The following is a 27,140-nucleotide window of genomic DNA, read 5'->3' on the forward strand; positions in this document are numbered from 1 at the left end:
TTTAAAAAATCACCTGTCCTTCCTCCATCTGGAGGTAATGGTGTAAACAATTCGATGTCTCTTTCCATACATTTTTATGTACATGCAAAAATATATGGTATGCGTTTAGAAAAACAGCTTCAGATGGGACAAAATGTTTTAAAATCTGCTTCTTCACTCAGTAACATATCATGAGTGTCTGTACTGGTCAAGACTCTTTCCATTGTAAATAACAGAAACGCAACCCAAGCTGGTTGAGTCACAAAGGGAATTTATGCACTGGGTAACTGAAAAGTCAGGGGCTCAGATGAAGTCCTCAGCAATCCTTCCCGGAGGCTGCCTTATTCTCCAGCAGATTCTCCCTGTGGTGGTCCCTGGTGCCTGCATCTGCAGACCCTGGCCACCTCAGGGGAAAGAAGCTCTCTCTTCCCCACCGATCCAACAATAACGGGGTCCCCTTGGCTCTCAGTGGCCCCTTGGGACTTCACCCCTCTTGTGGGGGAAGGTGCTGCTTTCCGTAGCAGGCTTTGTCTCAAGCCCATCCCCATTGGTGGAGACCAACTCCAGAGACTGAGTGGGAGAGGGCATGATTCCCCAAGGAAACGTGGGGTGTGTGATGACAAAGGAGGGGAAAAATGACACCTTCTCCTGTGATACCTCTTGTGTCAACATAGACTTCCCATCCCAGTTTCTGCTGACATGATACCTTTTCCATGTATGCATGATGGAGGTTTACTAACCAATCCCCACGATCCTTTCCAACTTATTGTTCTAAAGTGTATTGTAAGGGACATCCTGATGCTTCAGCTTTGCCCAGATCCTTCAAGGACGCTTAATTCTCCTAAGTCAGGGTAAAACGGTTACTGAGTTTATAAACTAGATGATCCCAGGACTCTTGGCAAGATTGCAAAACCTCCGTCTGTTCACATCCCAGAACTCTGGCCTCTGGTTGTAAAGGATTCCCAGAGAGACCTACCCCCGGTCTCCCACCCAGGCTGGCCCAGACCCAGAATCGCATCTCCTTCCTCTCCAAACAAAACTCGTATTTTAGAAGTACGGCTGATCTCAGGATACCCAGGTGGCTCGGTCGGTTAAGCATCAGACTCTTGATTTCGGCTCAGGTCATCATCTCACGGTTTGTGAGTTCACGCCCCACATTTGGCTCTGCACTGACAGTGTGGAGCCTGCTTGGGATTCTCTCTCTCTCTCTCTCTCTCTCTCTCTCTCTGCCCCTCCCCCCTCACTCTCTCAAAATAAATAAATAAACTTAAAAAAAAAAAGAAGTAGGGCTGATCTCACTTCAGACAAAAGCAAGGTAAGTACTCGGACATAGTAAAATCCAAACGATGGTATAGTTTACTTTCTGAAGTGTGGAATGTGTTTGAGGAGAGATGTTTTTTGAGCGGGGTGGGAAGTTGGACTGTCTCTTAGTTTCTTCAGGCTTACCCTCCCTCACCCCATAACCCCATAACAAGTGACCAGAACCACGGCCCCTTCTGAAAGGTGGCCTCCTCTTCTGTGTATTTCACTGTCAGGCCAATATGGCAGCCACTGCTGGGATGGGAAACAGAGACAGATCGGAGGAAAGCATGAGTTAAAATCCTGTTCCGACGATAACTTCTGCAAATGACTGGTGAAGACGACAAACGTTCGAAATGTTCTTGGCCTGTGGCAGATACTTCAACAGATGATCGTGACAGGTATAGACCCTTTTGCACTCTCACTTCTGGAGAGTGCTACGCCAGATTCGAAACAGGAATTAGAAGGTCACACCCAGAAGCAGGTGTGTGGGCCTCTAGCACAGCCACTGCCACTAGCAGATCCTATAAAACAGGTCATGCCCTCTTCTGTGAGATCTTAAATAGTGGCATTCACTCAGTCCACCCTGCCGGGTCGCTCAGAGAATCACACGAGCTAATGCCTGTGAATGTATCAAGAACTATACAAAAACAGGCATAGCTGTTGTTACCCAAGCCCTTTTAGGAAGAAAGATATTTTTATAAGCTCAATGTATGTGGAAAGAAGCAGAGTCATGCACTCATAAACCTATTTATCTAGTATAATCAGAGTCAGAACACTGCAGAACTTTACCTTTTTTTCTAGCAATGACCTAAAAGCAAAACGTGCACGCTCTTCTCAGTGACAAGTTCAACTGTCAATAGAGGAGTTCAGAACCCAAAGGATATGTTCAAACATATTCCTAACCCTGTGATGTGTCTGGATTGCTCAATTTAGCCTCAGGAAATCAGAAAGAAATATTTATGTGTGAAAAGCACTTTCTCAAGAAAAATTCCACAGGGTGCTCAACGTTTTCTACCCTTTCAGGGGAAATGCTAGAATTGCCTATTCCACTCATTTCTTCAGCAGATACCTCTTTACATCAGGGACCAGATTGCAGGTGCAATAATAATAATAATAATCAGGTGCTGGGGTTACAACATAAAATAAGACAGTGCCTAGCCTCAAGTAGCCTCTAGTCCGATGGAAGAAATAAATGAATAAATACAGGCCAGTCTAAGTGCTCGATAAAGCAAGCAAAGCCTGTTCACATAGTGTGTTTCCTCCACTCTGTTGTGGAGGGTCCTGGAGGTCTGGGCACAGGACACGGGTCCTGGACTCGGGAACACGGGGGCCTTCCTTCTGCTTGCGGACTTTCGCCTGGGTGGTATGCAGAGCAAAATATCCATCTCCTTCAAGACAGAGGAAAACCGCCTTGTGGATTTCTGCATGACTGCAGCAGTATTGGGGGAGCCTCTGTGCCTGGCCGTTTCTAATATGAGGACTCGTTTTCATAGTTTGGCTAAGGGAGCAGGGGGAAGGAGTTCTTGGGTTTCATACCATTTTCCTAAGGAGTCAAAGCCTATTCAAATCAACCTGATGGGAAGCAGGCACTGGGCCAAGCCACTCCCCAGCTCTGCCTGTTGCCCTACTCCTGACCCGCAGACCCCTGGCCACCCCCTCCCCCGCCCCCGAAGGCTGTCGGTCATCCTGAATCACGAAGCACGATTGCAAGAGCACCAATGTGTAGCAGGCAGGGCTCCTGGGAGATGAGACCCAACTTGTTTTTCTTTGTTCATAAAGCCAAAGCTTCACATTCTGTTGTTAATGCCATTACTTGTTTGTTTGCAGCTCTAGGGGGAATACCTTCAGTCTCAAGGGCACAGCTGGCCTGGAAGCGACCTTCATGTGACTACCCAAAAAAGCCCCCTTGGGACAGGTGATTCAAAAAAGCCCCCTCCATGGGGCCCCCTAGGGAAAGGGTTTGGTGAGCTGAGCTCTGGTGGACTTCAGTCCCATCCACCTCTCCCTTGGCTTTGTGCAGTGTGCAAACTGCCCAGCAGGATAGCAGCCCGCATAGGTCCTGCATTCTGAGGATTTTATTTTGGTCTAGAGAGTACTGTAATTTTTGTGTTAAAACAATGCTGAATATGTAAAGGATCTCTTTATTGTGGGGTTATAATTTTGTTCCTGTGTTTTTTTTCTTTATAAAATGCCAAAAGAAGTGTGACTGACATTTTTAAAAACTTACCGAGAAGTAGAAGCTGCCCTGCAGATCCTATTTGCAAGTTCTGCTTCCTGTCTGTGATTTTTATTCATACGTCGTAAAGGGTAAGTGCTCACGTGTCTTTACCTCATTTCTTCTTCCTATTCCAGCCCCGGCTCCCAAATTCTTGGGAAAAGGAATGAGCTTTACACCATCAAGTCAGGATTTTGAAGCAATATTCTGGGATGTCTTCTGGGCTCCACAGCTATTTTGAAATGAGACAACCAAATTCTGATACGGCCAGTTTAGCAGAACATTCGCAGCATTGCTTCTGTTTGGGTGTGCCCTACTCTGTTTGGGAGTAGGACAGAAATGGGGGTACTGGCCATACAGAAGGAACCCCAGCACTGCTGGGGAGCGATGGATTCCCAGATCCCAGCGTCTGCTGCATTAAGGAATATTTGCCCTGTACCCAAAGGGCTCCTTTGGTGGTATTTGTTAATTTGATGTTTCGCAATTTCTAGAGACTCCTACCCTCGGAGCCATGAAGGTTAAATGGGTGAGTGGCAGAATAGGCAAGGTTAAGAAGCCAGTTCCCCAGGGATAATCAGAGCGGGCTTTACCAGGGCCGGCGTAGTTCCTGTTTTTCCTACACTCAGGAATGGACATTGAGGCACAGAGCAGGCAGGAGAGTGATCCGCCCTGGGCTGGCCCAGGACACCGGGGAACAAACTTTTTAAAGTGAATGCAAGAGAGGGGCATTCCTGGGGCCGGCAGCCTTCGGAGGCCGTCAGCTGTGACAGGTCACCTCCTGGGACACCCACCTGGGCCTCTCTTCTTGGGGGAGCAAGGCTTTTAGGGAAGGAGGAGCAGCCGCGCAGGGAGGGGTGGAGAGGGCTGGCAAGAACCGGAGGCAGCTCTGTTGGCCAGGGCGCCCCCTATTTGATATAACGACTGGGATTTGAATGTGGAGGCGTGCTCCCCAGATGATGTTACAAACATACATAAATACGGATTTAGACGCATTTAGGGAACACTGTCTCCTGGCCAAGGGGTAAGCGTTTAAAGAGTGTGGCGCTCTTTATCCCTGGAAAGCACACTCGGGCGTGTTTCGGCATCCTGGGCCACAGCGGTGGGGTGCAGTTGGCTCCTTGGGAAAGGCGCGCGGGCGGGGGTCGCCAAGACGTCCCGAAGGTCCCAGACCCCCGACGGGGGCTCACCCCGGGAGGCAACGTAGGAAACCCAAGTTGGGGCAGATTCAGGGGAGAGAGGAATGTAGCCGAGTGGTAAATGCGGGGTTGGGGTGGGGGGACAGAGCTGCAGCCAAGAGCAACCAGGGACCGTGGCGGGGGGGGGGGTGGTCTGTAGAAAGATAAGGTGCGGGGCACCGAGCAGCCACCCCGAGAAGAAGAGGGGAGATCTTGTCTGAATTAAAGATGTGTTAACGGAGGAACTAGGAGCCTGATCCGGTGTGTGTGTGTGTTTGAATCCACGCGGGTTCTGCGGATTCTGTTTCACAGGGGAACTGGTCTTCTTGGGGAAAAGGTGCAAAAAAAAAAAAAAGTGGAAAAGGTGGCAGGGTGTGGCGGGCGGAGCAGGGCGCGCAGCGCGCAGACCCCGGGAGCGGCGAGCGGACGCCCCCTTCGCCCGGCGCGCGGGTGGCGCGCAGGCGGGGGCCGGCGGACACTCCACCCCCCACCGCCACCCCCGGGCCGGGCCGGGCCGCCGGGCCTCCCCCTCCCCTCGCGCTGCCTCTCCCCCGCGCCCCCTCCCCCGCCGAGCCGGGCCGAGCGGCGGAGCCGCGGGGAGAGCGCGGGGCGCGGGCTGCGGGTCATGGCGCGGAGCGGGCCGGGGCGGCGCGGGCGGCGCGGGCGGTGCGGGCGGTGCGGGCGGGGCGCGCTGCTGGCCTGCGCTGCGTGGACCGCGGGCTGGGTGCTGGCGGCCGCGCTGCTGCTCCGCGCGCACCCGGGCGTCCTCTCCGAGCGCTGCACCGACGAGAAGAGCCGGCGCATCCTGGCCGCTCTGGTAGGTCCCGCCGCCGCACCGAGCCCGCGCCGCGCTCCCCGGGGGCACGGGGCGGGACACCCTCCGGGGGGCCCCGGGAGCCGGGCGCGGCCGCGGCACCCACGGTGTGTGTGGGGGGGGGGGTGGAGGGAGTGCCCGATGCATGCGGACAACCCGGTCTCTCCGCTCCGGAGTCCTCTGCGGGCGCGCGGAGGTGTCTCTCCCTTGTCGCCAAAATTGGTCCTTTGTCCCGAGAGTCTTCCTGCCCAGCTGCTGCCCTGCCGCCCCCGAGCCCGCGCTCGGAAAGTTTGCAGGTCGGCTCTGAGTCTCCGGCCGCGCCTCGCCGCCCGCGTCCGCTGTGGTGCGGCCGGGCTCGGGGCGCTGGCGAGGGCGCGGGCCGGCGGCGGGGACCACGCCTCTGCCTCTCGGGTCTGCTTGCCTCGCCCAGCGGCTGTTCTGGGATTCCAACCTGGGGGTCCCTCCCGAGCCCAGTGCAGGCGGCTGGTAGGGCCCCTGTCTCCCGGCGCCCCAAAGCCGCGGCTCTCCCCTGCGCGGCTTGTGGGACCCCCGGCGGAGCGCGCTCAGGCCAGGGGACCCCGGCAGACCGGGGTCCCGGGGGTCGAGACCGCAGTCTCCTCCAAGAGGGGTGGGCCTGAGGGGCCCTAGGCGGGCCGGGCGGTCAGAGACACAGCGTCGGCTTGCAGGCTGCCTGGCGCACTGGGTCCCAGATGCTCTTTTCGCTGAGTCCAAACGTTGGGTGCTGCTCAGTCTCGGTTTGGTGGGGAAGATTATGCGCATGGGGCGACTTGAGGAAAGGTAGGAATCCCCGCAAGGAAAGCCAAAAAGGCCAAGACACTGGCAACTACTGTTCCGTTGGTTTTTTAAGCGGTTGTCCGCTTCCTAAAACAGTGACCATAGAAGCATTTGCTGTGAAAAATTATTTTCTAAGAAATCCCGAAGGGGAAGAAAAAAAAAAAACGCATGGGAAGTTTACAGACCGATTGCTGACATATGAGTGGGTGTTTTGAGAGTGTAGGTTTTCAAAACTTCAGAGCCTAAAGGTTTAAAAAATTCTTAAGTGAGATTGGAAAAATTAAAGTGAGTGAAACATACAAATGAACAGAAATCGTATTCTCTAATGGAATCTGACATGTGTCATCATGAACTCATAATAATGCAAGTAAGACCCTCACCACGGATTCCCTGCATCCTGTGTATCAATCATCCATCCATTACCAGGCATGTATGCACCGTGACGCTGAAGTTCTATCAAGTTTTCTGTAACTTGGTAACAAATCATTGAGTTTCTCAGTGACCTATATAAAAACTCCTTTCACTTATAAAGGCTTCTCACCCCCCCCACCCCGCCCCGCCGCTGTTTTTAGGGCGACTGACTACTTTTTTTTTTTTTTTCAACGTTTATTTATTTTTGGGACAGAGAGAGACAGAGCATGAACGGGGGAGGGGCAGAGAGAGAGGGAGACACAGAATCGGAAACAGGCTCCAGGCTCTGAGCCATCAGCCCAGAGCCCGACGCGGGGCTCGAACTCACGGACCGCGAGATCGTGACCTGGCTGAAGTCGGACGCTTAACCGACTGCGCCACCCAGGCGCCCCATCGACTGACTACTTTTAATGAACAAAAATAGTGTAGCCAGGATGGAATAGCTATTCACAAGAATAATACAGTAATCTTCTACATTAAAATAAAAATGCTATTTTCATGTAGTTGTCTTTGGTCAAGTGGGAAAAGGACTAATGGAAATTATATGGCCTAATATAATTGAGCTAATCATAACTTTCCCAGCATTCCAGCCCATAAATTAAAACCGATTCTGGTTAGAGGCTCTACCGCTATGTCTCCAGTAGCAGCCATCTGGGCTCACTTTTAGTCAACACGAAGCTGGACAGATAGATCCTGCTCCCGAAGCCTCTCAATCCTGCCTGTTGCCAAAGGAACGAATCGAAATGCCGCCTCTGTCTGTCTCCCTGAAGTTCGTCTGACCTTGTCTCAATGAACTGAGTTTTTGGGGCGCGTCCCCTGGCCGCCCTACTCAAGGCCATTATTTCTTACACGCGCTCGGGGCTTGGCCTTCTCTGCCTCTCTCCCTGCCTCCTCGCCTTCTACCCTCTCCATTCTGGATGTGCTCATGTCAGCCCCCCTCAGCACGCTGGTTCCCAGCTCCCCAGGACACTCTGAACGAGAGCAGGGTTGGAACAGCACGGCGGGGCCCGCACCGCAGACTCCGCTGGGCCCTGGCTGCCGGGCAGAGGCCGGCACTGTGGCCTCCCAGGACTCCAGCTGAATCGGCCCTCTGTCTCCTGGCTCCCAGGCACTTTCAATGCATCCTGCCTGGCTTTTGTCCTTCATAAGAAAACTGGCTGTTATTTTTCTGACTGCTCTCCAGGCCCTCATTAGCTTTCCCTCTGAATACCAAGCTCAGGGGGAGCCACAGGGAGCCCCCTCCCTCCCTGGCAGAGATGGTGAGTGCCTGCTGGTGTCCCAGGCCTCCGGCATGACAGGTGCCATTGCCGGCCTGCGGGGGAGTCTGTAGACAAAGGTGCAGAGCTCCAGTGGCTGGGAGTGGGGCCTGCTGGCACCCCCGAGAGGTACCCCGCCTGCTGAGGGAGCCCAGTGCGCTCCATGGCCCTGGACGAGGGGAGGGCTGGAAGAGCCCGCTGGCATTTCTCCAAGGAGTCGAGCCCTCCGTCTCCTAGCTTTGCATTTTTTGAGTCAGACTGCTGCGCTCCTCTGCGCCGTGGCTTTCCAGCACATCTCATAATCAAGACATCCGTAAGCCCCCTTCCACTTCTCCGTGAGGTTTCTAGAGCCCTTCTTTTCCGGCGAGCTGTGACAGGGGCCACCCCAGGCTGGTGAGCCTTATGCTGTGTCTGATTATTTACAACCCCGGCTCCCCCGTTCTGCTTGCAGAGCGCTTCACACGGCCCAGAGAGATGTTGCAGGTGCCCGCTGGGCTGACTCCGGGAAGGCCCTGTGCAAAGTAGTTTTCCCTGTATTATTTCATTCTGTCCGCCTCCACAACCCCTGGGGGGTATGGGCTTTTACTGTCCTCATTTCAGAGATGGGAAACGGCGCCCCACAGAGGTAGAGTATCCTGATGGCGCACTGCGTCACAGAGCCCTGTGTGTAACCCTGTACGCTTTGGTAGTGGAAACTCCAGCCCAAGAGGTGGTTCCCCAGTGATGAATTTAGTTGCCTGCAGTAGAGATTGCTTCTTCATAGGGCAGGCTTATCTTTCTTTGCTGTGGTAGAAACCCCATGACCCCAGTGGGACTACAGCATCCGGAAAGATTTTACAGGAGAGAAGGACTCTATTTTTCTGAGTGCTTTGGCCATGTTTGTGATATGTATCTTCTAAGGCATATCCAGGGGCCAAGAAGGGCTGGAGGGTGAACTGGCTCAGTGTTCTGAGATTTTGCAATGCACAGATAACTGCTCAGGTGAGGAATTCTATGGTGGGATATGTTGCTAACCACATAGAGACTTAATGCTCCTCGAAAACAAGAACAGATACACAAAAGAAAACCCAGCCCTTAGGCATGACCTCCGGGACCCTGTCAGCAGTTTCCCAGACTAGAGTGGACAGGTTTTGTTTTTGCCTGAGAACCATGATACACGCTGGAGAGATCCTAACCGACAGCCTCTGAGACGCTTCCTACCAGACCTGAGAATTCTGGCAGTGTGCATTTGTATGCACGCACGTAGTCTAGAAATGCCAACCCACTGTGAGCTCAGATAATCACAAAATGCCAGTCAACTACAAGGAGAGTTTATTAATTTTTTTTTCAATATGATACCTGTGGATTTTATACGTGCACTCATTTGGGCACAGGGTTGTACCTGTCTCCACGCTGGCAACACCCCTTCACATGCAGAGAAAAGTGATTTTAAAAATTGAGTTGAAGTGAATAAACTGGTTTTTTTTTGAGCTCAAAAATAGCTACTTCAATAAGACATGTGGCACATAAAGTAATTTCACTATTGTCTCTAACATGATGACAATTTTTAATTAGCTTGTAAACTTGTAGTTTGTACTTAAGTTCACTGTTTTTTATTTTTTGTTTATTTTTTTTAAGTGCTGGTTTATTTTTGAGAGAAAGAGAGAGAGAGAGCAGGGGAGGGGCAGAGAGAGAGACAGAGAGGAGAGGGAGAATCCCAAGCAGGCTCCACACTGTCAGCCAAGAGCCCGACATGGGGTTCAAACCCCTGAACCCTGAGATCACGACCTGAGCGTAAGCCAAGAGTTGGAAGCTCAACCGACTGAGCCCCCCAGGCGCCCCGCTAAATTCGTTGTTTTTCAAATAGGAGATTAGTTCTGTCTCTGTGTTTAGGAGGCTCAGACATGCAAAAAGATCCTGCAGACCACTCCATCACTGGAACCAGCACAGCCACAGTGGATGAATTTCACACTGTGTGTAAGAGAGTGGGAACGGAAGTGGCAAACGTACATCCTCCGACAGGGTGGTGACAAAGAGTAGCTCTGACTACCCACGCTGTGTGTACCCTGTTGTAAAGCAAATTCTCTCCTAGGACGAGCTGGGTGACGGGGGCACCAGAAGGTAGGGCACAGATCTGAGGCCTCACCTACGCCAGCTGGCAGGCCCCCCTGGGATTCGGGGCACCCCGTTCCACTTCCCGGCCTTTGCGATGGCCGACACTGCCTCCCCGCAAGCTGCCAGCCGCGCAGGAGGCACACTTACGCCCCAACGTGTTAAGCTTCAGAAAACAGCCCATAGTAATTAATGTTCCCCTCCAAAACAGATGGGCTCTACCCCCAATTCGATGATTATTCCGTTGTTCAAAATGTCTTGCGACTCCTGTTTGGAATCGCCGACCAGATTTGTAGGGGCAACGCCGTAGAGACTCTCATTTGAGTTGAACTCGATTTCATCTGTGCAGGGCAGTTTTGTAGACGACACTGTGCGGTGGGGAGCGGGGGGGGGGGGGGGAGAGGATATCGCAGGTGAGTGTGGTGGATGGAGAGCTGGGGGCAGAGGACAGAGGTGAGGACCCCTAGGGGCAGGGGGGCTGTCTCCCCGGGAAGGTTGATCTGGCACTTGGGGGCCAGAAGCAGTTTTGTGTGGCAGAGACGTGGCATTTTTTCATAGGCCAGCCCCCTCGATCATACACAGGTGCTGGCACTAACTTTGCCTCCCACACTGCTGACCCGGATCTGGTTCTCTGAACATACCAGGCCACTTTGCAACTCCGGCTCTTTGCACAGGCTGTTCCCGGCAAAGGAGCTGCCCTCTGTCTCCTCGTCTGCTAGGCGCACCTGCCGTTTGGCTTTCAACACTGAACTCAGGAGCCTCTCTCCAAGAAGAAGCCTCCCCCACCTCCGGCCGTCTAATGACCAGGGCTGGAGAGGGAGGTCATCACTGAGATGACCAGGTCCTCTGCACCTGTGACCTTGGCTGACCTTCGCAGGTCTCCTGTGACACCGTATTAGCTCCCCATGCTACAGACCTGGAAACTAGCCACAGCTGCTGGGGGCGCCGAGCTGGGAGACAGACAAACCCAGTCCGCCCGGAGCCAAGCCTGGCTGCGCACCTATCCTGCACAGGTCATACTCTGCTGTCATTTATGAGTTTGGAAGGCAGCCACCGCTGTTCTGGGAACTCCTGAGCCTGGTACCTGTAGTGGATAGTGGCTCAGATCATGGTCGGCTGGGTTAAGTTGGGAGAGAGAGTGGCATGGTTCATTTGGAGCTGGCTGGGGGTGGCTGAAGCAGCAAGCCCTTGCCCGTGGCCGTTGACAGCCTCAGAGGATTGGAGCGGTCTTCCTGGCCCACAGGTGTCTCTCCTGGCCAGGAGCAGTTCTGGATGAAAGTAAAGCCCCGGGCCATCGTAGCTGACGCCCTCCGCACTCCCCACCCACCGTCCAGTGGACTCTGTCCAACTCCTCCCTTCTATCAGCCCAGGACTCCCCTCCTCCCACCGGACAGGTGCCGTCACCTGCTCTTTATCTGCTCTGTACTTCATACAAAAGCACTTTTGATCAAGTTACAAATGTGACAGCACTCTAAAAGCGTTCTGGAATTTAATCCAATAACTTTGGAAATCATACTTAAAGAGGAATTTGAGGGCTTTATAAGGAAATCAAAAAAAGTTTTTATTTTCTGATCAGGTTTACTGAAGAAATGTGAAACTCTGTAAATTCCGGAGAGAGTAGGAGAACAACTACAAGTCAGATGAATGCCCCACGGTATTTCCATCCTTCATAACCTTTCTGCTCCTGGTCGGCTAGACCACTTAACCCTTTCATCCCCACCTCTCCTCCACGGGAGCCTGAAAGGTCCCAGGGGAGCCTGAGTCAGCTTTCTTACCAGGGGTGATATGGAAGCAATTCTAAGCAGACAGTGAGTGACTCAGAGGGTCCTGCTGCTTTCAACACTCAGTTCTTGACCCCAAGCCTTGGAATTAGAAGGATGGCATTTTGCCAACGTTGTGTTAACGTTAAATACGTTAAAGGTGACTGCAGCATGGAGTGTGCTTGAAACAGTGGTGCGGGTGTTTGTTAACGCAGCTTCATTACAGGTGTCTGTTTTCCAGAGACAAAAAGGCTGCCCCAGCAACGGGAGGGCATCCCCAGGCTCTGGGGTCAGATTCACGACCGGCACAGGACTCCGTTGCTTGAATCCTAGCGTTTGGCAAGTGTGACACATCCACCGCCCAGCATGATACACGGAGATGGAAAGGCCACAAAGGCAGAAAGGGCTCCCAGGAGACTCCCAGGGTCAAGTCACATGGCGTGGCCTGGGTCTTCCAAGCTCTTGTCCTGGTACTTCCCGAAACGGTCCCGAAAATCCACTTACTTCTTTCAGGAACTGGGAATATTTCTTTTTTTTCTTTTAATTTTTTTAATGTTTATTTTTGAGAGAGTGAGAGAGGCAGAGTGTGCGCGGGGGAGGGGCAGAGAGAGGGAGACAGAATCCGAAGCAGGCTCCAGGCTCCGAGCTGTCAGCACAGAGCCCAAGGCAGGGCTCAAACTCACAGGCCATGAGATCATGACCTGGGGCGAAGTCAGACGCTTAACAACTGAGCCACTAAGCATCTCAGAATGTTTCTTTCTTTTTTTAATTTTTAAAAATATTTTATTTACTTTTGAGAGTAAGAGAGAGAGAGAGAGAGAGAGAGAGCAAGCAGGGGAGGGGCACAGAGAGGAAGACACAGAATCCGAAGCAGGCTCCAGGCTCTGAGCTGTCAGCATAGAGCCCAACATGTGGCTCGAACTCACAAACCATGAGATCATGACCTGAGCCAAAGTTGGACATTTAGCCGACTTGAGCCACCCAGGCACCCCAGAATATTTCTTTTTAATAAGCATTTTGGTAATGCATGCTTTGAACAATTAAACTAGAGTATTTATGAAGGTCCCCAATCCTTTTTCTCACGCTTTGGGGCCAGGCATATGTTTTCAAATTCACACTTTTGGGGGCATTGAAAGGATAATATGGGGCATATACCTTATATTTTGGATATGAAGCGGAACCAGTAGTCAAACAAATTAATAATTCTGCAGCACAATCTATGCAAATTCTCACCAAGTCAAAGACCTGCAGACTAACAGCCTCACAAACTATTCAGCTGGGTTTTGATTCCACGTGAGGCTCAGAGAGTCACGAAAAGGTTGTCTTTTCAGGGTTTTTTGCATTTTGGAATTGTTCACACATCCAGGCATTGGAAGTACATTGACTTTGAGCCACTTACAGTACAAAGCCGAGAGCGTGGACGACCACAGCCTCTGAAGGGCCTGGAATTAGGTACCCGGCCACCGTTCAAGGGCATCTCGTGATGTCTTGCACTTGAACGAATGAATGGTTTCCACACACTCTTCTCACAGTCTGCCCGAAAACCGACCAAGGGGGGCAGACCGGTGAGATGCAGGGAGGGGAGACGAGGCTCAGGGCGGTGGGGCAGCCACCAGGGATGCCGTGGCACAGCCGGGCGTGGCTGAGCTGCACCGTGCTGAGCTCCAGCTTGTCACTCTGGGCACTTGGTCGTGCAGGAGACAGAGTGAAGAAGGTGACGTGGTGGTCCTGCCCTTGTCTCATCACCTGATGAGGACTGGGTGGCCCCTTTGCTTAAGGTGCAGCAGGTGAGGCCTGCGTGTGCCCACGTGGAGGGAGGATGCATCTGGAGGGGGTGGGGGAGAGCAGGTGGAGTTAGAACGTAGGCTCAGCTCCTAATAAAGTGTCTAGGCCTGTAGGTTTCCTGAAAGATAAAACAAAGAAGGGAACCGAGAAACGGTCCTTCATTTTACTCTGTTCCGCACCAGCTCTGTCCTCCCCCTTCTACCTCGTCCCAGCGGGACCACCGGCCAGGGCCCACGGGACCGTCTTCTGAGGGATGTTTGTAATGTGGTGGTGGGGTCACCGGGTCCCCTCGTGTGGAACCCATCCTCAGAGCTGCTCGACTTTAGGAGAAACGCCCATCTGAGGGCTCCCGGACTCACCACCGCCAGGAACCAAACATACCCGACACTTCTAGAATGTATCCCAAGCAGCTCCTGTGTCCCCGGTGCCTGTCCTCTCCGGTTGTGCTGACACCATCATCCACGAGGCCCCTTCCAACTCCCGCTTCCTGTGGTGGGTTCTCCTCCGCACCCCTGTAATCCTTCCAGAGCTGCCGGCCCTATAGGCCACCCTCCTTGGTGTCAGAAACAGCAGGCTGAGGGAACACGCCTGCAGGAGAGGTCCTTCCTGTGGCCGGCCCTGGGTACCAGGTGAGGCTCGCCGGGGACCCGCCTTCTGGGCTCTGACTCTGCCATTCTCTGATGGCGGAGGAGGTCAGAGTTCCCCGGGGCAGCCCAGATATGTGGCCAGGGTCTGGCACAGTTCAGGGAAGCGAGAGCCAGCAGGCGAAAGGCTTTTCCCAGCATCACGGGGCTGGATGGGGGAGGCCTGCTTCTCACCTCCGCTGTCCTGACTCTCGAGGCCTGGGCCTGGTTGAATCACGTGACAAATACGAGCGGCTCCTTTAACTCCCTCGCTTCCTTAACTCAGGGACCCAAATAGCCCGCGTGGCTCACACCTGACAGGTTTCCCTCAACAGCTGACTAGAAGCGCCCTGAGCGCGGGGCCGGGCCTCGTTGCTCCCCCTGCCCGCCCCGTGACCGACTGTCCCCTTCCTTCCAGTGCCAGGAGTACCGGGGCGGGGTGCTGGTGGGGGACCTCTGCGAGGACCTGTGCGTGGCGGGGACACTGAGCTACCAGCGCTGTCTGTACTACGAGAGAGGCAAGAAGGTGCTGCAGGCCGACTGGCGCGGCCGGCCCGTCGTCCTCAAGTCCAAGGAGGAGGCCTTCTCCAGCTTCCAGCCGCTCAGCCTGCCGGACGACGCGGCCGAGGACGGCGGCCAGGACTTCCCGGAGGCCGAGCTGCTGCTGGTGGTGGCCGGTGAGGTCAGGAACGCCCTGGGCCTGGAGCTGCCCAACGGCAGCCTGGGGCCGCTGTGGCCCCGGAGGCGCGGCCGTCGCCGGCTGGGCCAGCTGGCCACCCTGTGGTCCCTGGTCCAGCAGGAGGAGTTCGTCCTGTTCAGCCTGCTGCAGGACCTGAGCCGGCACGCCCCGCCCGTGCTGGGCTCCTGCGGCCACTTCTACGCGGTGGAGTACCTGGCCGCGGGCAGCCCCCGCCACAGGGCCCTCTTCCCCCTGGACGGGGCCGCAGGCGCCCCCCGGGGCGGCCGGGGCCAGGCCAAGGCCATCAGCGACATGGCGCTCAGCTTCCTGGACATGGTGAGCCATTTCGACGACGACTTCTCCCACCGCCTCCACCTCTGCGACATCAAGCCCGAAAACTTTGCCATCAGGAGTGACTTCACGGTGAGTGGCTCGGGGAGGGGGTGTGTGTCATGTGGAGGACCGAGAATCTAGGAGAGGTTTCGGAAGTCACGGGGGACCCCTGGAAGCTTCTGGAACCTTCTAGCCTGGACAAGCCAGACCTGCCACGCCACCTCCTTTTGGGGTGTTAATGAGAGAATTTTAACAACGCGTGCACCTTGCACCCCCGTCCTCCAGGAACGGGAACTAGAAGGAAAGGCGCCTGGTAGGGGGCGGAGGGCCCGGCAGGGGAAGGTGCGTCCGTTCTGGCTTCTCCAAAGCAGCTTCGCCGCATCGTAGACTAATTCGAAAGCGAGCTCTCGCTGAGTCAGGAAACAGTCTTCAGGAGAGCAGGAGCCACCGAGGATGACAAGGTGGCTTTTGGGAGCTTTGGTACAACAGCCAGTTGGGGCTGCCGCTTTCTGCCTGCCCATGCTCTGAGATAACGGGAGACGTTTTCTGGGCCTTTCTTCCTGGAGAGGTCCTAGCTAGTCTCCCTTCCATGGGCAGGGCTTCTAGAGGGACAAGTGGAGTTTTGGCGGCTCCTATGAGGGAAAATCCTGCCGGGGGGAAGCATCTGGCTCTGTGCTGCTCTGTTGCAGCAGGTGAAGTCCGTTTCCCGCTCTGGGCAATGCAGGCGTTCATGGAATTCAAGGTGCTGGAGAAGCAATGGCAGGAGGGACTCGGTGTTTCACGAGAAGATAATCCCCTCCCGCTTCCCCCCACCTAGGCTACACCCGCGTGTGGGATTGATGCGTCCTTGCCCCGTGCCCGGGCAAGCGCTGGGACCACTTCCCAAGAAGTAGGTGTGGTGTGGGATGGGCGCTGGGGAGGGGGCCGTGTCCCGGGCCCCCTCCTCCACAAGCTGCGGTCAGTTAGCTTGTCCGCTGCCAGTGCTGGTGAGCGAACGGCCAGGCCGACTTCGCGGGAGCCACACCAGAGAGCTGGCCGCTGAGCGTGCCGGCTCATGGCGGAACGGTGCTCTGCATCCTGGTGAAAAACAGAAAGGGACGCAGAGAGGGTACTCTTACTGCCGGCCAAGGGCTTCCGTGGCAGGTGACATGGGAGTGCCTTCCTACGACAGCCTGAAACCTACAAAACTAATGCAGTCCCTCTGACTGCCCCAGAGGGACTGATGAGCTGGGAGTGGCTCAAAGTGTGGAAGGGAAGGAGCTGAGAGGTTCCAGAAGGCTCTGGGAGGTTCCTGGAGGGTCCGTCTGCAATACCCTGGGCTCCATGAGACCTCTAGACGTGGTTGTGAGGGGGAGGGACAGCCCAGGACTCTGCCAGGGTATTTTTGGAGTTGAACTCCCAGCCAAGGCTTCCCCAGTTCGTGAGCAGAAGGTTTGTGTACTAGACGTGTAGGACCGCCGTTCTCTTTCCCAGAGAAATCCTGGGAACGCAGACACCCCAAGGCCCTGGGAAAGGAGGTGTGGGGTGTCCACTCACAACCCCTGGCTTTGGCAGTTATCTCATCTGACACCCGTTTATTCATCCAGTGAGTGTCGTGGAGTGTCAGTGAGTGGAACTCAACAGGGGCGGTAACAGTTGAGGGAACTGAGAGGCTGTCTGGGCTAGGTTCCCAGAAAAGGCCGTAGGAAGGAGGCAGGGCTGACGGGTCTTCTCCGGGGGAAAGGGAAGCATGGCATGTTGCTGGCTTGCGCACTGCATCAGAGTTGTGCCTTCCAGTATCTTGTGCACAATAGGCAGGAGATATTTGTTCGATGAGATAACGGCGACACTTTCAAGCCCAGGCTGTGCCCTGTGGACTGTGCTGGGGTGCACAGACCCTCACCTCTGCCTGAGTTCTTGCTCAGGGGAGAAAGGGAAAGAAGGACAGAGGGTCCCGTTTGGCTAACCCTGGCATTATTCACCTCCTTACATGCTGAGTCTCAAGAAGTTAACTTTCCCTGTGATTTTACAACTTTAATGAAACCCAGCAGTATCAGCATCACCAGGGAACTTGTTAGAAATGCGAATTCTCTGCCTCTCCCCCCCCCCCCCCCGCCAAGACCTGCTGGGTCTGACCCTCTGGGGGGGTGGGACGTGGTGACCAACACATACAGTCACTCACTTTCTCTGGGTCCCCCACTTACAGATCCTGAGAATTTATCCACTGGTTGCCAAGGAACAACTGGGAAACACCATCCATCGCTCTGTGCCCCCCGAACCACTGCCCGCAAATGCTCCTTTCGAACAGATACGTTTCCTGCCCCAGAGCCACACTTTTCAGTGGAGAATGAAATAATCCCCAACCCTTTCTAATCTGATGCCCGGACGCAAGTGAAGTAATTCCGTGCAGGAAGAATGTTATGATTCTCTCGATTCTGGTTAAGAAAACTTACTCAGGTTTCTCTGTTGGCTTGGTTGCTGTTCTTATTCTAGGCGCGTACAGTTATGCTCACAATAGCTATAATCCATTCTCCATTATGCCCTGAAAACCAAATCTGGCTCTCCCTGCGAGGTGAGAAGGGAGCAATCAGAGATGGGAGAGAGAAGTTGTAAAGAGGTGAGATCGCAGGTAGGGGCCCAGGGGAAGCCGGGGAGAATGTCGGAAAGTATAGAAAGAAGAGAGACCATGTAGTCCCTATAATAAATTACCGAGACGATAGATGTGTGAGCACAGCGTAATATATATTTTCGTGTATTAACTAGGGTACACAGTGAAATAATGAGACAGGAAAAATTGAGTAAAATTATAATTTCTGCTTGCTGTGCCTGAATTAGTAATTAGGCAAAGCTCTTGAGTAGGGAAAAGTTCTGTATTTTTTATTTTCATTATTCTCCATATATTTTGAAAGAGCGTATTTTTCCTCTTCTGTTTTACCGAATCATCGCCAAGAAAGTTTACTGCCTCTTGGCATCACTCCAGAGTGAAAAACAAAAACCCAAACTGGGGAGCGTAGCTCCCAACACCACCAAGTTGAGGAGGACACGAACCCCAACCAATGCGTCTTTTGAGATGCTACCAAAGGCCGGAGGAAGGGCTGGTATTTGGAGGGTGACCTGTGAAGGCTTGTGAAATGTCGCAGACTCCAACGAATTCGTCAAATCTTCCAAAAGCTCTTTGTTAACACCTTGAAGCTATGAACTGCATGATTTGGGCAGACTCCAGGTTTTATCAAGTTTGAGATCAGCTTTTTTTTTTTTTTTTTTTAATACATTCAGGTTGTGGAAGAAAATCCGCATCATGTAGATGTTATTTCTTTTTCTGGTTTTGAAGCCTATTTGGTTTGAAGCCAGGAAGATAAATCTGAAATTCCGGGGGCTCCACCCTGTTCTCGGGCTGACAGTGGCGTTTTGTATTTGATGCTGTTGGATGAGGGTCCACGGGCATCAAACCTAATTCAGGAGCTTTCACACTGCCTTTCCCAGACATGTTTCGATCCAGCCAGTCAGGAGGAAACCAGTTGGCGTAGGTCACACATACGCCGGAAATAGACAACCTACGTCCTGCCCTCCACATTCACCGGCACCCCCACGGACCTGCCCCTTGAAGGCAGTTTTCTTCTGTAGCTTCTATTCATGGGGATAAATTATCTGTATTCATGGCTTTCATAATTCTGACCCTTGAAGGTCAGAGACCAAAAGTGATAAAGCAATGGAGGGGGAATTCATTTATTTTTAAGAAATTGCAGACATTCGACTTTTACAGCTGAAAAAATGTTTCAAGTTGAAAAGCGATACTTGTAGTCAGGCTTTCACGAGTGATGGCAAATGTCCTTTTGGCAGGGAAAGCCTTGCGATGTGGTCTATGTCGGGCCCTTGTGTGAGTGAAGCCTGCGGCCCCCAGCCTGGCCAGGGCCCCTCTTTCTGGCAGGCAGCGTTCTGCAATCCTGCAATCCGTAGGAGCCTGCACCTCAGAGAGCAGAGGCACACTGGCTCCCTCTGCGTTGGCCCCCCGGGGGGTCCTCGTGATGGCCATGGGCTGGGCCCCAAGAGTACTTGTGATGGCCATGTGCTGGGCCCCCGGCATCCTAGTGACAGCCCCAAGAGTCCTTTTGATGGCCATGAGCTGGGCCCCAAGAGTCCTTGTGACAACCACGTGCTGGACCCCAAGAGTCCTTGTGATGGCCATGAGCTGGGCCCCAAGAGTCCTTTTGATGGCCATGCTCTGGGCCCCATGAGTCCTTGTGACAACCATGTGCTGGACCCCAAGAGTCCTTGTGATGGCCATGAGCTGGGCCCCAAGAGTCCTTGTGACAACCATGTGCTGGACCCCAAGAGTCCTTGTGATGGCCATGAGCTGGGCCCCAAGAGTCCTTGTGACAACCACGTGCTGGACCCTAAGAGTCCTTGTGATGGCCATGAGCTGGGCCCCAAGAATCCTTTTGATGGCCATGCTCTGGGCCCCATGAGTCCTTGTGACAACCATGTGCTGGACCCCAAGAGTCCTTGTGATGGCCATGTGCTGGGCCCCAAGAGTCCTTGTGACAGCCCCAAGAGTCCTTTTGATGGCCATGCTCTGGGCCCCAAGAGTCCTTGTGACAACCATGTGCTGGACCCCAAGAGTCCTTGTGATGGCCATGAGCTGGGCCCCAAGAGTCCTTGTGACAACCATGTGCTGGACCCCAAGAGTCCTTGTGATGGCCATGGGCTAGGCCCCAAGAGTACTTGTGACAACCACGTGCTGGACCCCAAGAGTCCTTGTGATGGCCATGAGCTGGGCCCCAAGAGTCCTTATAATAGCCATGCTCTGGGCCCCAAGAGTACTTGTGACAACCACGTGCTGGACCCCAAGAGTCCTTGTGACAACCATGTGCTGGGCCCCAAGAGTCCTTGTGATGGCCATGAGCTGGGCCCCAAGAGTCCTTGTGACAACCATGTGCTGGACCCCAAGAGTCCTTGTGATGGCCATGTGCTGGGCCCCCGGCATCCTAGTGACAGCCCCAAGAGTCCTTTTGATGGCCATGCCCTGGGCCCCAAGAGTCCTTGTGACAACCATGTGCTGGACCCCAAGAGTCCTTGTGATGGCCATGAGCTGGGCCCCAAGAGTCCTTGTGACAACCATGTGCTGGACCCCAAGAGTCCTTGTGATGGCCATGTGCTGGGCCCCCGGCATCCTAGTGACAGCCCCAAGAGTCCTTTTGATGGCCATGCTCTGGGCCCCAAGAGTCCTTGTGACAACCATGTGCTGGACCCCAAGAGTCCTTGTGATGGCCATGAGCTGGGCCCCAAGAGTCCTTTTGATGGCCATGTTCTGGGCCCCAAGAGTCCTTATAATAGCCATGCTCTGGGCCCCAAGAGTCCTTGTGACAACCATGTGCTGGGCCCCAAGAGTCCTTGTCATGGCCATGAGCTGGGCCCCAAGAGTCCTTGTGACAACCATGTGCTGGACCCCAAGAGTCCTTGTGATGGCCATGGGCTGGGCCCCAAGAGTACTTGTGACAACCACGTGCTGGACCCCAAGAGTCCTTGTGATGGCCATGAGCTGGGCCCCAAGAGTCCTTATAATAGCCATGCTCTGGGCCCCAAGAGTACTTGTGACAACCACGTGCTGGACCCCAAGAGTCCTTGTGACAACCATGTGCTGGGCCCCAAGAGTCCTTGTGATGGCCATGAGCTGGGCCCCAAGAGTCCTTGTGACAACCATGTGCTGGACCCCAAGAGTCCTTGTGATGGCCATGTGCTGGGCCCCCGGCATCCTAGTGACAGCCTCAAGAGTCCTTTTGATGGCCATGCTCTGGGCCCCAAGAGTCCTTGTGACAACCATGTGCTGGACCCCAAGAGTCCTTGTGATGGCCATGTGCTGGGCCCCCGGCATCCTAGTGACAGCCCCAAGAGTCCTTTTGATGGCCATGCTCTGGGCCCCAAGAGTCCTTGTGACAACCATGTGCTGGGCCCCAAGAGTCCTTGTGATGGCCATGAGCTGGGCCCCAAGAGTCCTTTTGATGGCCATGCTCTGGGCCCCAAGAGTCCTTGTGACAACCACGTGCTGGACCCCAAGAGTCCTTGTGATGGCCATGAGCTGGGCCCCAAGAGTCCTTATAATAGCCATGCTCTGGGCCCCAAGAGTCCTTGTGACAACCATGAGCTGGGCCCCAAGAGTCCTTTTGATGGCCATGCTCTGGGCCCCATGAGTCCTTGTGACAACCATGTGCTGGACCCCAAGAGTCCTTGTGATGGCCATGTGCTGGGCCCCAAGAGTCCTTGTGACAGCCCCAAGAGTCCTTTTGATGGCCATGCTCTGGGCCCCAAGAGTCCTTGTGACAACCACGTGCTGGACCCCAAGAGTCCTTGTGATGGCCATGAGCTGGGCCCCAAGAGTCCTTATAATAGCCATGCTCTGGGCCCCAAGAGTCCTTGTGACAACCATGTGCTGGACCCCAAGAGTCCTTGTGATGGCCATGAGCTGGGCCCCAAGAGTCCTTTTGATGGCCATGCTCTGAGCCCCATGAGTCCTTGTGACAACCATGTGCTGGACCCCAAGAGTCCTTGTGATGGCCATGAGCTGGGCCCCAAGAATCCTTTTGATGGCCATGCTCTGGGCCCCAAGAGTCCTTGTGACAACCATGTGCTGGACCCCAAGAGTCCTTGTGATGGCCATGTGCTGGGCCCCCGGCATCCTAGTGACAGCCCCAAGAGTCCTTTTGATGGCCATGCTCTGGGTCCCAAGAGTCCTTGTGACAACCACGTGCTGGGCCCCAAGAGTCCTTGTCATGGCCATGTGCTGCTTCGTTACAGGTGGTGGCCATCGACGTGGACATGGCCTTTTTTGAACCCAAAATGAGGGAAATTCTCGAGCAGAATTGCACGGGGGATGAGGACTGCAATTTCTTTGACTGTTTTTCAAAGTGTGATCTGCGAGCCCACAAGTGTGGAGCAGAAAGAGTCAACAGCAACCTGCAGGTAAGCAGCCGCCACCGCGTGGGCTGGGGGACATTGTCCTCTCTGGCTGTCGCTGCCCACCATGCCACGGCACCCCATTCACATGGCCCAGGTCCCCTCTTCCACGCCACCTGGGCTTGATGTGCTCAGCGGGGACAGGGACATCAGGAGTTGGGGTGGTCATTTGTCTTGTCTGTCCCATGGGGTTGTTGGCCGAATGACCCTTGGGGGTCTGATGGACGGGGCGGCCAGCGGAGCCCATTATTCAGCTCCCCGTTTCCTCCTAACGTATTACTTTTCTAACTTGCGGTTTTACTCAAAAAATTATCCCTGCCCTGATACACAGAGCAAAAGAATAGAATTTTTTAAAATTTCAGAGATAGACATAATGACACATGGGCGTTTCATAAGTGGCAAAGGTCGCTCTCAGGCCGGCGGAAGGAAAGCTGGGTTATGCAGCGAATGGTGTCGGTCAGCTGGGTGATGGGGCGTAACAAAGGACCACATTAACTCCTACTTCACTCCTCACCGGACCCCATTCCAGAGGCTCATGTACTTACTCATAAAAAATACAATCCTAAGCGTGCCAGAGTAAAACTGGGAGAATTTAAAATATTATCTGAGAGTAAAGAAGGTCTTTCTGAGCTCAGAAGGCCACAGGAAGGAGAAATTTAACTATCTTTAAGAAATCCACATAGCAAACACGACATAAAACAAAATCCCCCAAAATACAGGCAAATATTTGCAATTGCTCGTACAGACCAGGAGCATAGAGGACAGAGGGTTCCTTATCCGCCGGCTGCTGCCGAGGCCCAGGGAGCGTCCCCCGGGAACGCGCTTGCCCAGCAGAGTCTTTGCCATGGCCCCTCCACATGCCGGGGGTAGCATCCAGGGATCGGTCAGTGGGAGAGGGGCCGTACGCAAAACCCAGTCCCGGCCTCAGTAAGGAACAGTTTTCCTCCTCCCTCAGGTCCTTGGACCGTGGTTCTCAGGAATGCGTCTCAGTAAATCCCTGCCTGCAGATCTCCATCTCACAATCTGCTCTCTAGGAAGCCAACCAAAGCAAGGGGATAATGTCCTCAGTGTATAAAGAGTGTCTGCAAATTAATATGGAAAAGGTCAACAACGTGATGGAAGTGTGAGCAGAGGATATCAACTAGGCCATTCGCTGGAAAGGAAGTACAATGTCACATCATCACCCTGACTGCTAGGAACAACGCAAATTACACCATTTTCACCCACCAGTTGGCGAATATGAAAGACAACACGCGTGTTGGGGGGGGGGAGCCCAGCGTTCTCATCACACATTGCCATGAGAGTGTATCTCAGCACAACCTTCCACAGGGTCAATTTGGCAATATCTACCAAAACAAAAAACACACATATCTTTTGGCCCAGAAATTCCATTTCTAGAAATTGTCATAGGTGCAAAATGAAAATGACATACAGGCAAGATATTTACTGCAACTTTGTTCTAATAGCAAAAATTAGTAAACAATCTCATTTCCATCAGTAGGAAACTAGTTAAATAATTTATGATCTATCCACACATTTGAGGTGCAGCCGTTAAAGTAAACAGGAAATCCTTAGAAGGCTCTGCCTGGTATTCTGTTAGGTGGGAGTGGAAGGTGTGGAAGAGGGTGTGTAATATACTGCCATTCGTGCAAAGTAGAACAGAAAGGAAAAGCATGTATCAGCTTGTGTGTGCATACTCTCTCTAGAAGGAAGGGGTCCCCTCGCAGAGCTGGGAACAGAACGTTGGACACTCGCAGGAGGCACACCGGTCTGTCCTTGGGAACATTTAACATTTTTGCACACGTATTCTCAATTTAAAACAGAAATAAGGTGATTTGCTTTTAAAAATATTCCTGGGGCACCTGGGTGGCTCAGTTGGTTAAGCGTCCAATTTAGACTCAGGTCATGATCTCACGGTTTATGGGTTCGAGCCCCATGTGGGACTCTGTGCTGACAGCACAGAGCCTACTTGGGATTCTCTCTCTCCCTCTCTCTCTGCCCCTTCCCTGCATGCTCTCTCAAGATAAATAAAATAAAGAAACAATAAAAAAATAAAGAAAATTAAAAAAAAAGATTCCTCAGAAGTTAAAGTTCCGTGTCTTCTATGAAAAGTAGAACTACAACACTGAGGCCTCTGCTCAATGAGTCCCAAACGGTGTGATACGGAAAGATAAAGCACATTAATCCCGCCCCTCTCGGTGGAGCCCTCCCAGCAGGAGGAGCCTGTGAAAGCTCTAGAAACAGGAGCATGTGTAAGTGGAAGGTTGGAGGAGATCTCCGGCATCAGTGAATTTCATACCCTACGGGATGGTGGCTTGATTTTCATTTCTGCTTCTGAAGTAAAATGATTCAAAGTCCCTTCTAGTACAGACTTTTCTCCGTGAGTCTATCATGTTTGCTGACTACTTCTCCCCACGTGTCACTGGACCCTCGGGACAACCCGAGGGTCGTCGCTTGTCATGGTGACCAAATATGCACGAGAAAGCCCAACCTCAGCGATGCGGCCACACAGCCGAGGGGATGCTCCTTACGCAGCACTGGCCGCCCAGGACTTTCTGCTCCCCTTTGTCTTCGGAAGTGTACTCGATGACAGGGACCCTTCCCCGTCTGCGTTGAGGCTGGGAGGGGGACCTTGTTCCCGGTGCCGAGTGGTTCAAGTTCCAGAAGGGAAGGCAGTTTTAGAATCAGACCGTCTGTGTGGGAAGACGCCTCCCTCGGCAGGTGGGGTTGTATGGGAGGAGCCACGGTCTGTTTGGGCCTGCGGAGCCTCCGTGGTTGGTTCGCAGCCTGCAGTAACCACTCTGTCCCCTGCCCCTCAGGTCGTCTGTGACAAGATATTCCGCCACTGGTTCTCCTCCAGTCTCAGGACCTCGGCCGTCTCCGTCCCGCTTCAGCTACAATTGCGGGACGCGGTCCAGGAATGCGCAGACCCTCGGGGCACCTCCGGCAGCGCCCCGGGAGCCGCCCCTGACGTGTTCTGGAAGCTTCAGCGCCTCCTTCAAGCCACACAGAGGGAACTGCGGGAGGCAGAGAAGTAGCCACTCCCGTGGCCTTGGGTCCCTTCCCTCTATGTTGGTTCAAGGACGGGACGTTTCCTCTATGCAAATGAGTGCACGCGCAGGTGTCGCTGTGGTCCTTCTGAAATGTGAAATCGCTGATGCCCTTCCCACCGCACGCCAGCTGCCCTCATGTGCGTCCTTCTGTCCCATCCTGGCTTGATTCGCCACCGCGCTGGCCTCTGACCTGCCACCCTTTAAAAGTGACACGAGGGAGGCAGGTACAGCGGTTTCCTCTTGGAGGCCTCTCTTCGCCGGGAAACAGCACAAATCCCACTCTGAGGATCGTGCTTGTGCTCACCTGAGAGCCAGGGCTTCGAGCTGTCCTGCCTGCACACGTGCCCGCATTTAAAGAAGTGCACGTGCGTGCACACGAGCCAGTGTGCGTGTTCACACGGGAGTGCTCGTGTGAGTGTGTGCACGCGTGCGTGAGGACGTGCCTGCCTGAACGAGCTTGAGCAGGGAGCGCGGGAGGCTCCGGGGCAGGGGAAGGGGTGTCCCCTCTGGGACAAGAGGGCTGCCTTTGTTTTGGAATAAAATACAATCAAAACAGAAGTTGCATCTGTAACGCAAACGTCATCCGTCAGGAGAGGGCGTGTCAGGACAGCGTATAGCCGTTTTCCTCCTGAGGGGCCCGTCGATTTTATGGAGCCTGTGTTAGGGAGCACGTTACCGCCCGCCGCGGGGCATCTGCCTTTGGCGCGGGAGATGCAGGCTGGTTGGACTGCGTCGTGTTGTCCCCGAGAGCGTGGGGGACAGCGAGTGCCGCGGTCGGCGTCGGGCAGGGTCAGAGGCAGGCGCCTTGCTCTCAAGGGCACGAACGCCGAGGCCCGGGCACCATGCCGCACGCTGGCAGGTGCCTCCAGCAGAGTCCCGGGGAGACTTTCCTGAGAGACGAGAGACGGAGGGAACCACACCGTGGTCCTTCGCTGGGCAGGCAGGTGAACCCGCGGGGGGCCAGCCAGGCAGCCACCGGGAGGGAACTCCTTTCTACTGGACACCTGGGACACAGCAGGTGCTCTGCAAGTGACCAGCTGGTGTCCCTAAAGGTAAATGAAGAAAGACGCTGAGAGAGGAAAAGGAAATTCTATTGATGGCTTACAAATCAAAGAGGACGGATTAATCTGAAATTTAAAAAAAATCACAAACTGCACAAATTTCAAGCTCTTTCTCTTTTCCTTGCCCGGTGCCTTCCTGGTCCAGACCAAGGGGAATTTCCTGCTTGTGTTCATTTGGATGCATTTCTCCAGGCTGCACCCCGGGCTCATGGAACGGTGTGGGGGGCGGGGCGGAGACAGCGCAGGCCCCACCGGGTCTGGGTTCCCACCTCTGAGCACTTCTGTCTGGTCGCCATGGTCACCTGCAGTCCTGCCCCCCATCCGTCACCCCTGGCATTTTCTCACATGACTCAGTTTCCTCAAGGGCCCTCTAATCGTCCATGTGAACGACTCACTCTGCCTTCGTAGCCTTTGGCAGGAAGGAACACCCCATGGCTGTCACCTCCGTGGCAGAAATACATTAAAACTAAAGTTTGATGCGCGGGCCTTGAGCTAGCAGTTTCTAAAGGAAAAGAGAGTTTGTCTACGGAACAGAGGCTCCTGTCTCTCCAGGGCTGTGCTCTGTGCAGTGGCTTCCTGCAGCCGTGAGGGTCTCACTGAACCGTGCCAACCGGAGGCTCAGGGTCTGTCTCTGAGCGAGGCTTCCGTGAAACTGGGTGTGAGATAAAGGGCGAGGGAGGGGCAGGGGGCTTGCAGGCCGTGCTCCTAAAACAGTTGGCTTTCGCACTGTGACAGCAGAGGGGTCTCCCGCGGGTTGACCCTGGCATCACAGCCCTTCATTAGCGTTGGCTCCGAGCCACCTGGCTGGGCAGCAGAGCTGGCTCGGGAAAGGGAAAATGTTCGTTTTCATCTCGACCAAAATGGAAGCACATGTTTTT

General features: G+C 54.0%; 1 protein-coding gene across 1 annotated transcript; it reads left to right on the forward strand.

The window, feature by feature from the left end:
* The first annotated feature begins 5,296 nt into the window (after positions 1–5,296).
* On the forward strand, positions 5,297–25,726 carry DIPK1C (divergent protein kinase domain 1C). The gene is made up of 4 exons (XM_047086140.1): positions 5,297–5,488; positions 14,550–15,308; positions 21,990–22,154; positions 24,968–25,726. The coding sequence occupies exons 1-4, from the start codon at positions 5,297–5,299 to the stop codon at positions 25,184–25,186; spliced, it is 1,335 nt and encodes a 444-aa protein (XP_046942096.1). The 3' UTR covers positions 25,187–25,726.
* Positions 25,727–27,140: the final 1,414 nt, after the last annotated feature.

The sequence above is a fragment of the Lynx rufus genome, unplaced genomic scaffold (assembly GCF_022079265.1).
Source record: "Lynx rufus isolate CCGP_SWC_20201006 ecotype Redwood Valley unplaced genomic scaffold, mLynRuf1.p SCAF_20, whole genome shotgun sequence".
NCBI lineage: Eukaryota > Metazoa > Chordata > Mammalia > Carnivora > Felidae > Lynx > Lynx rufus.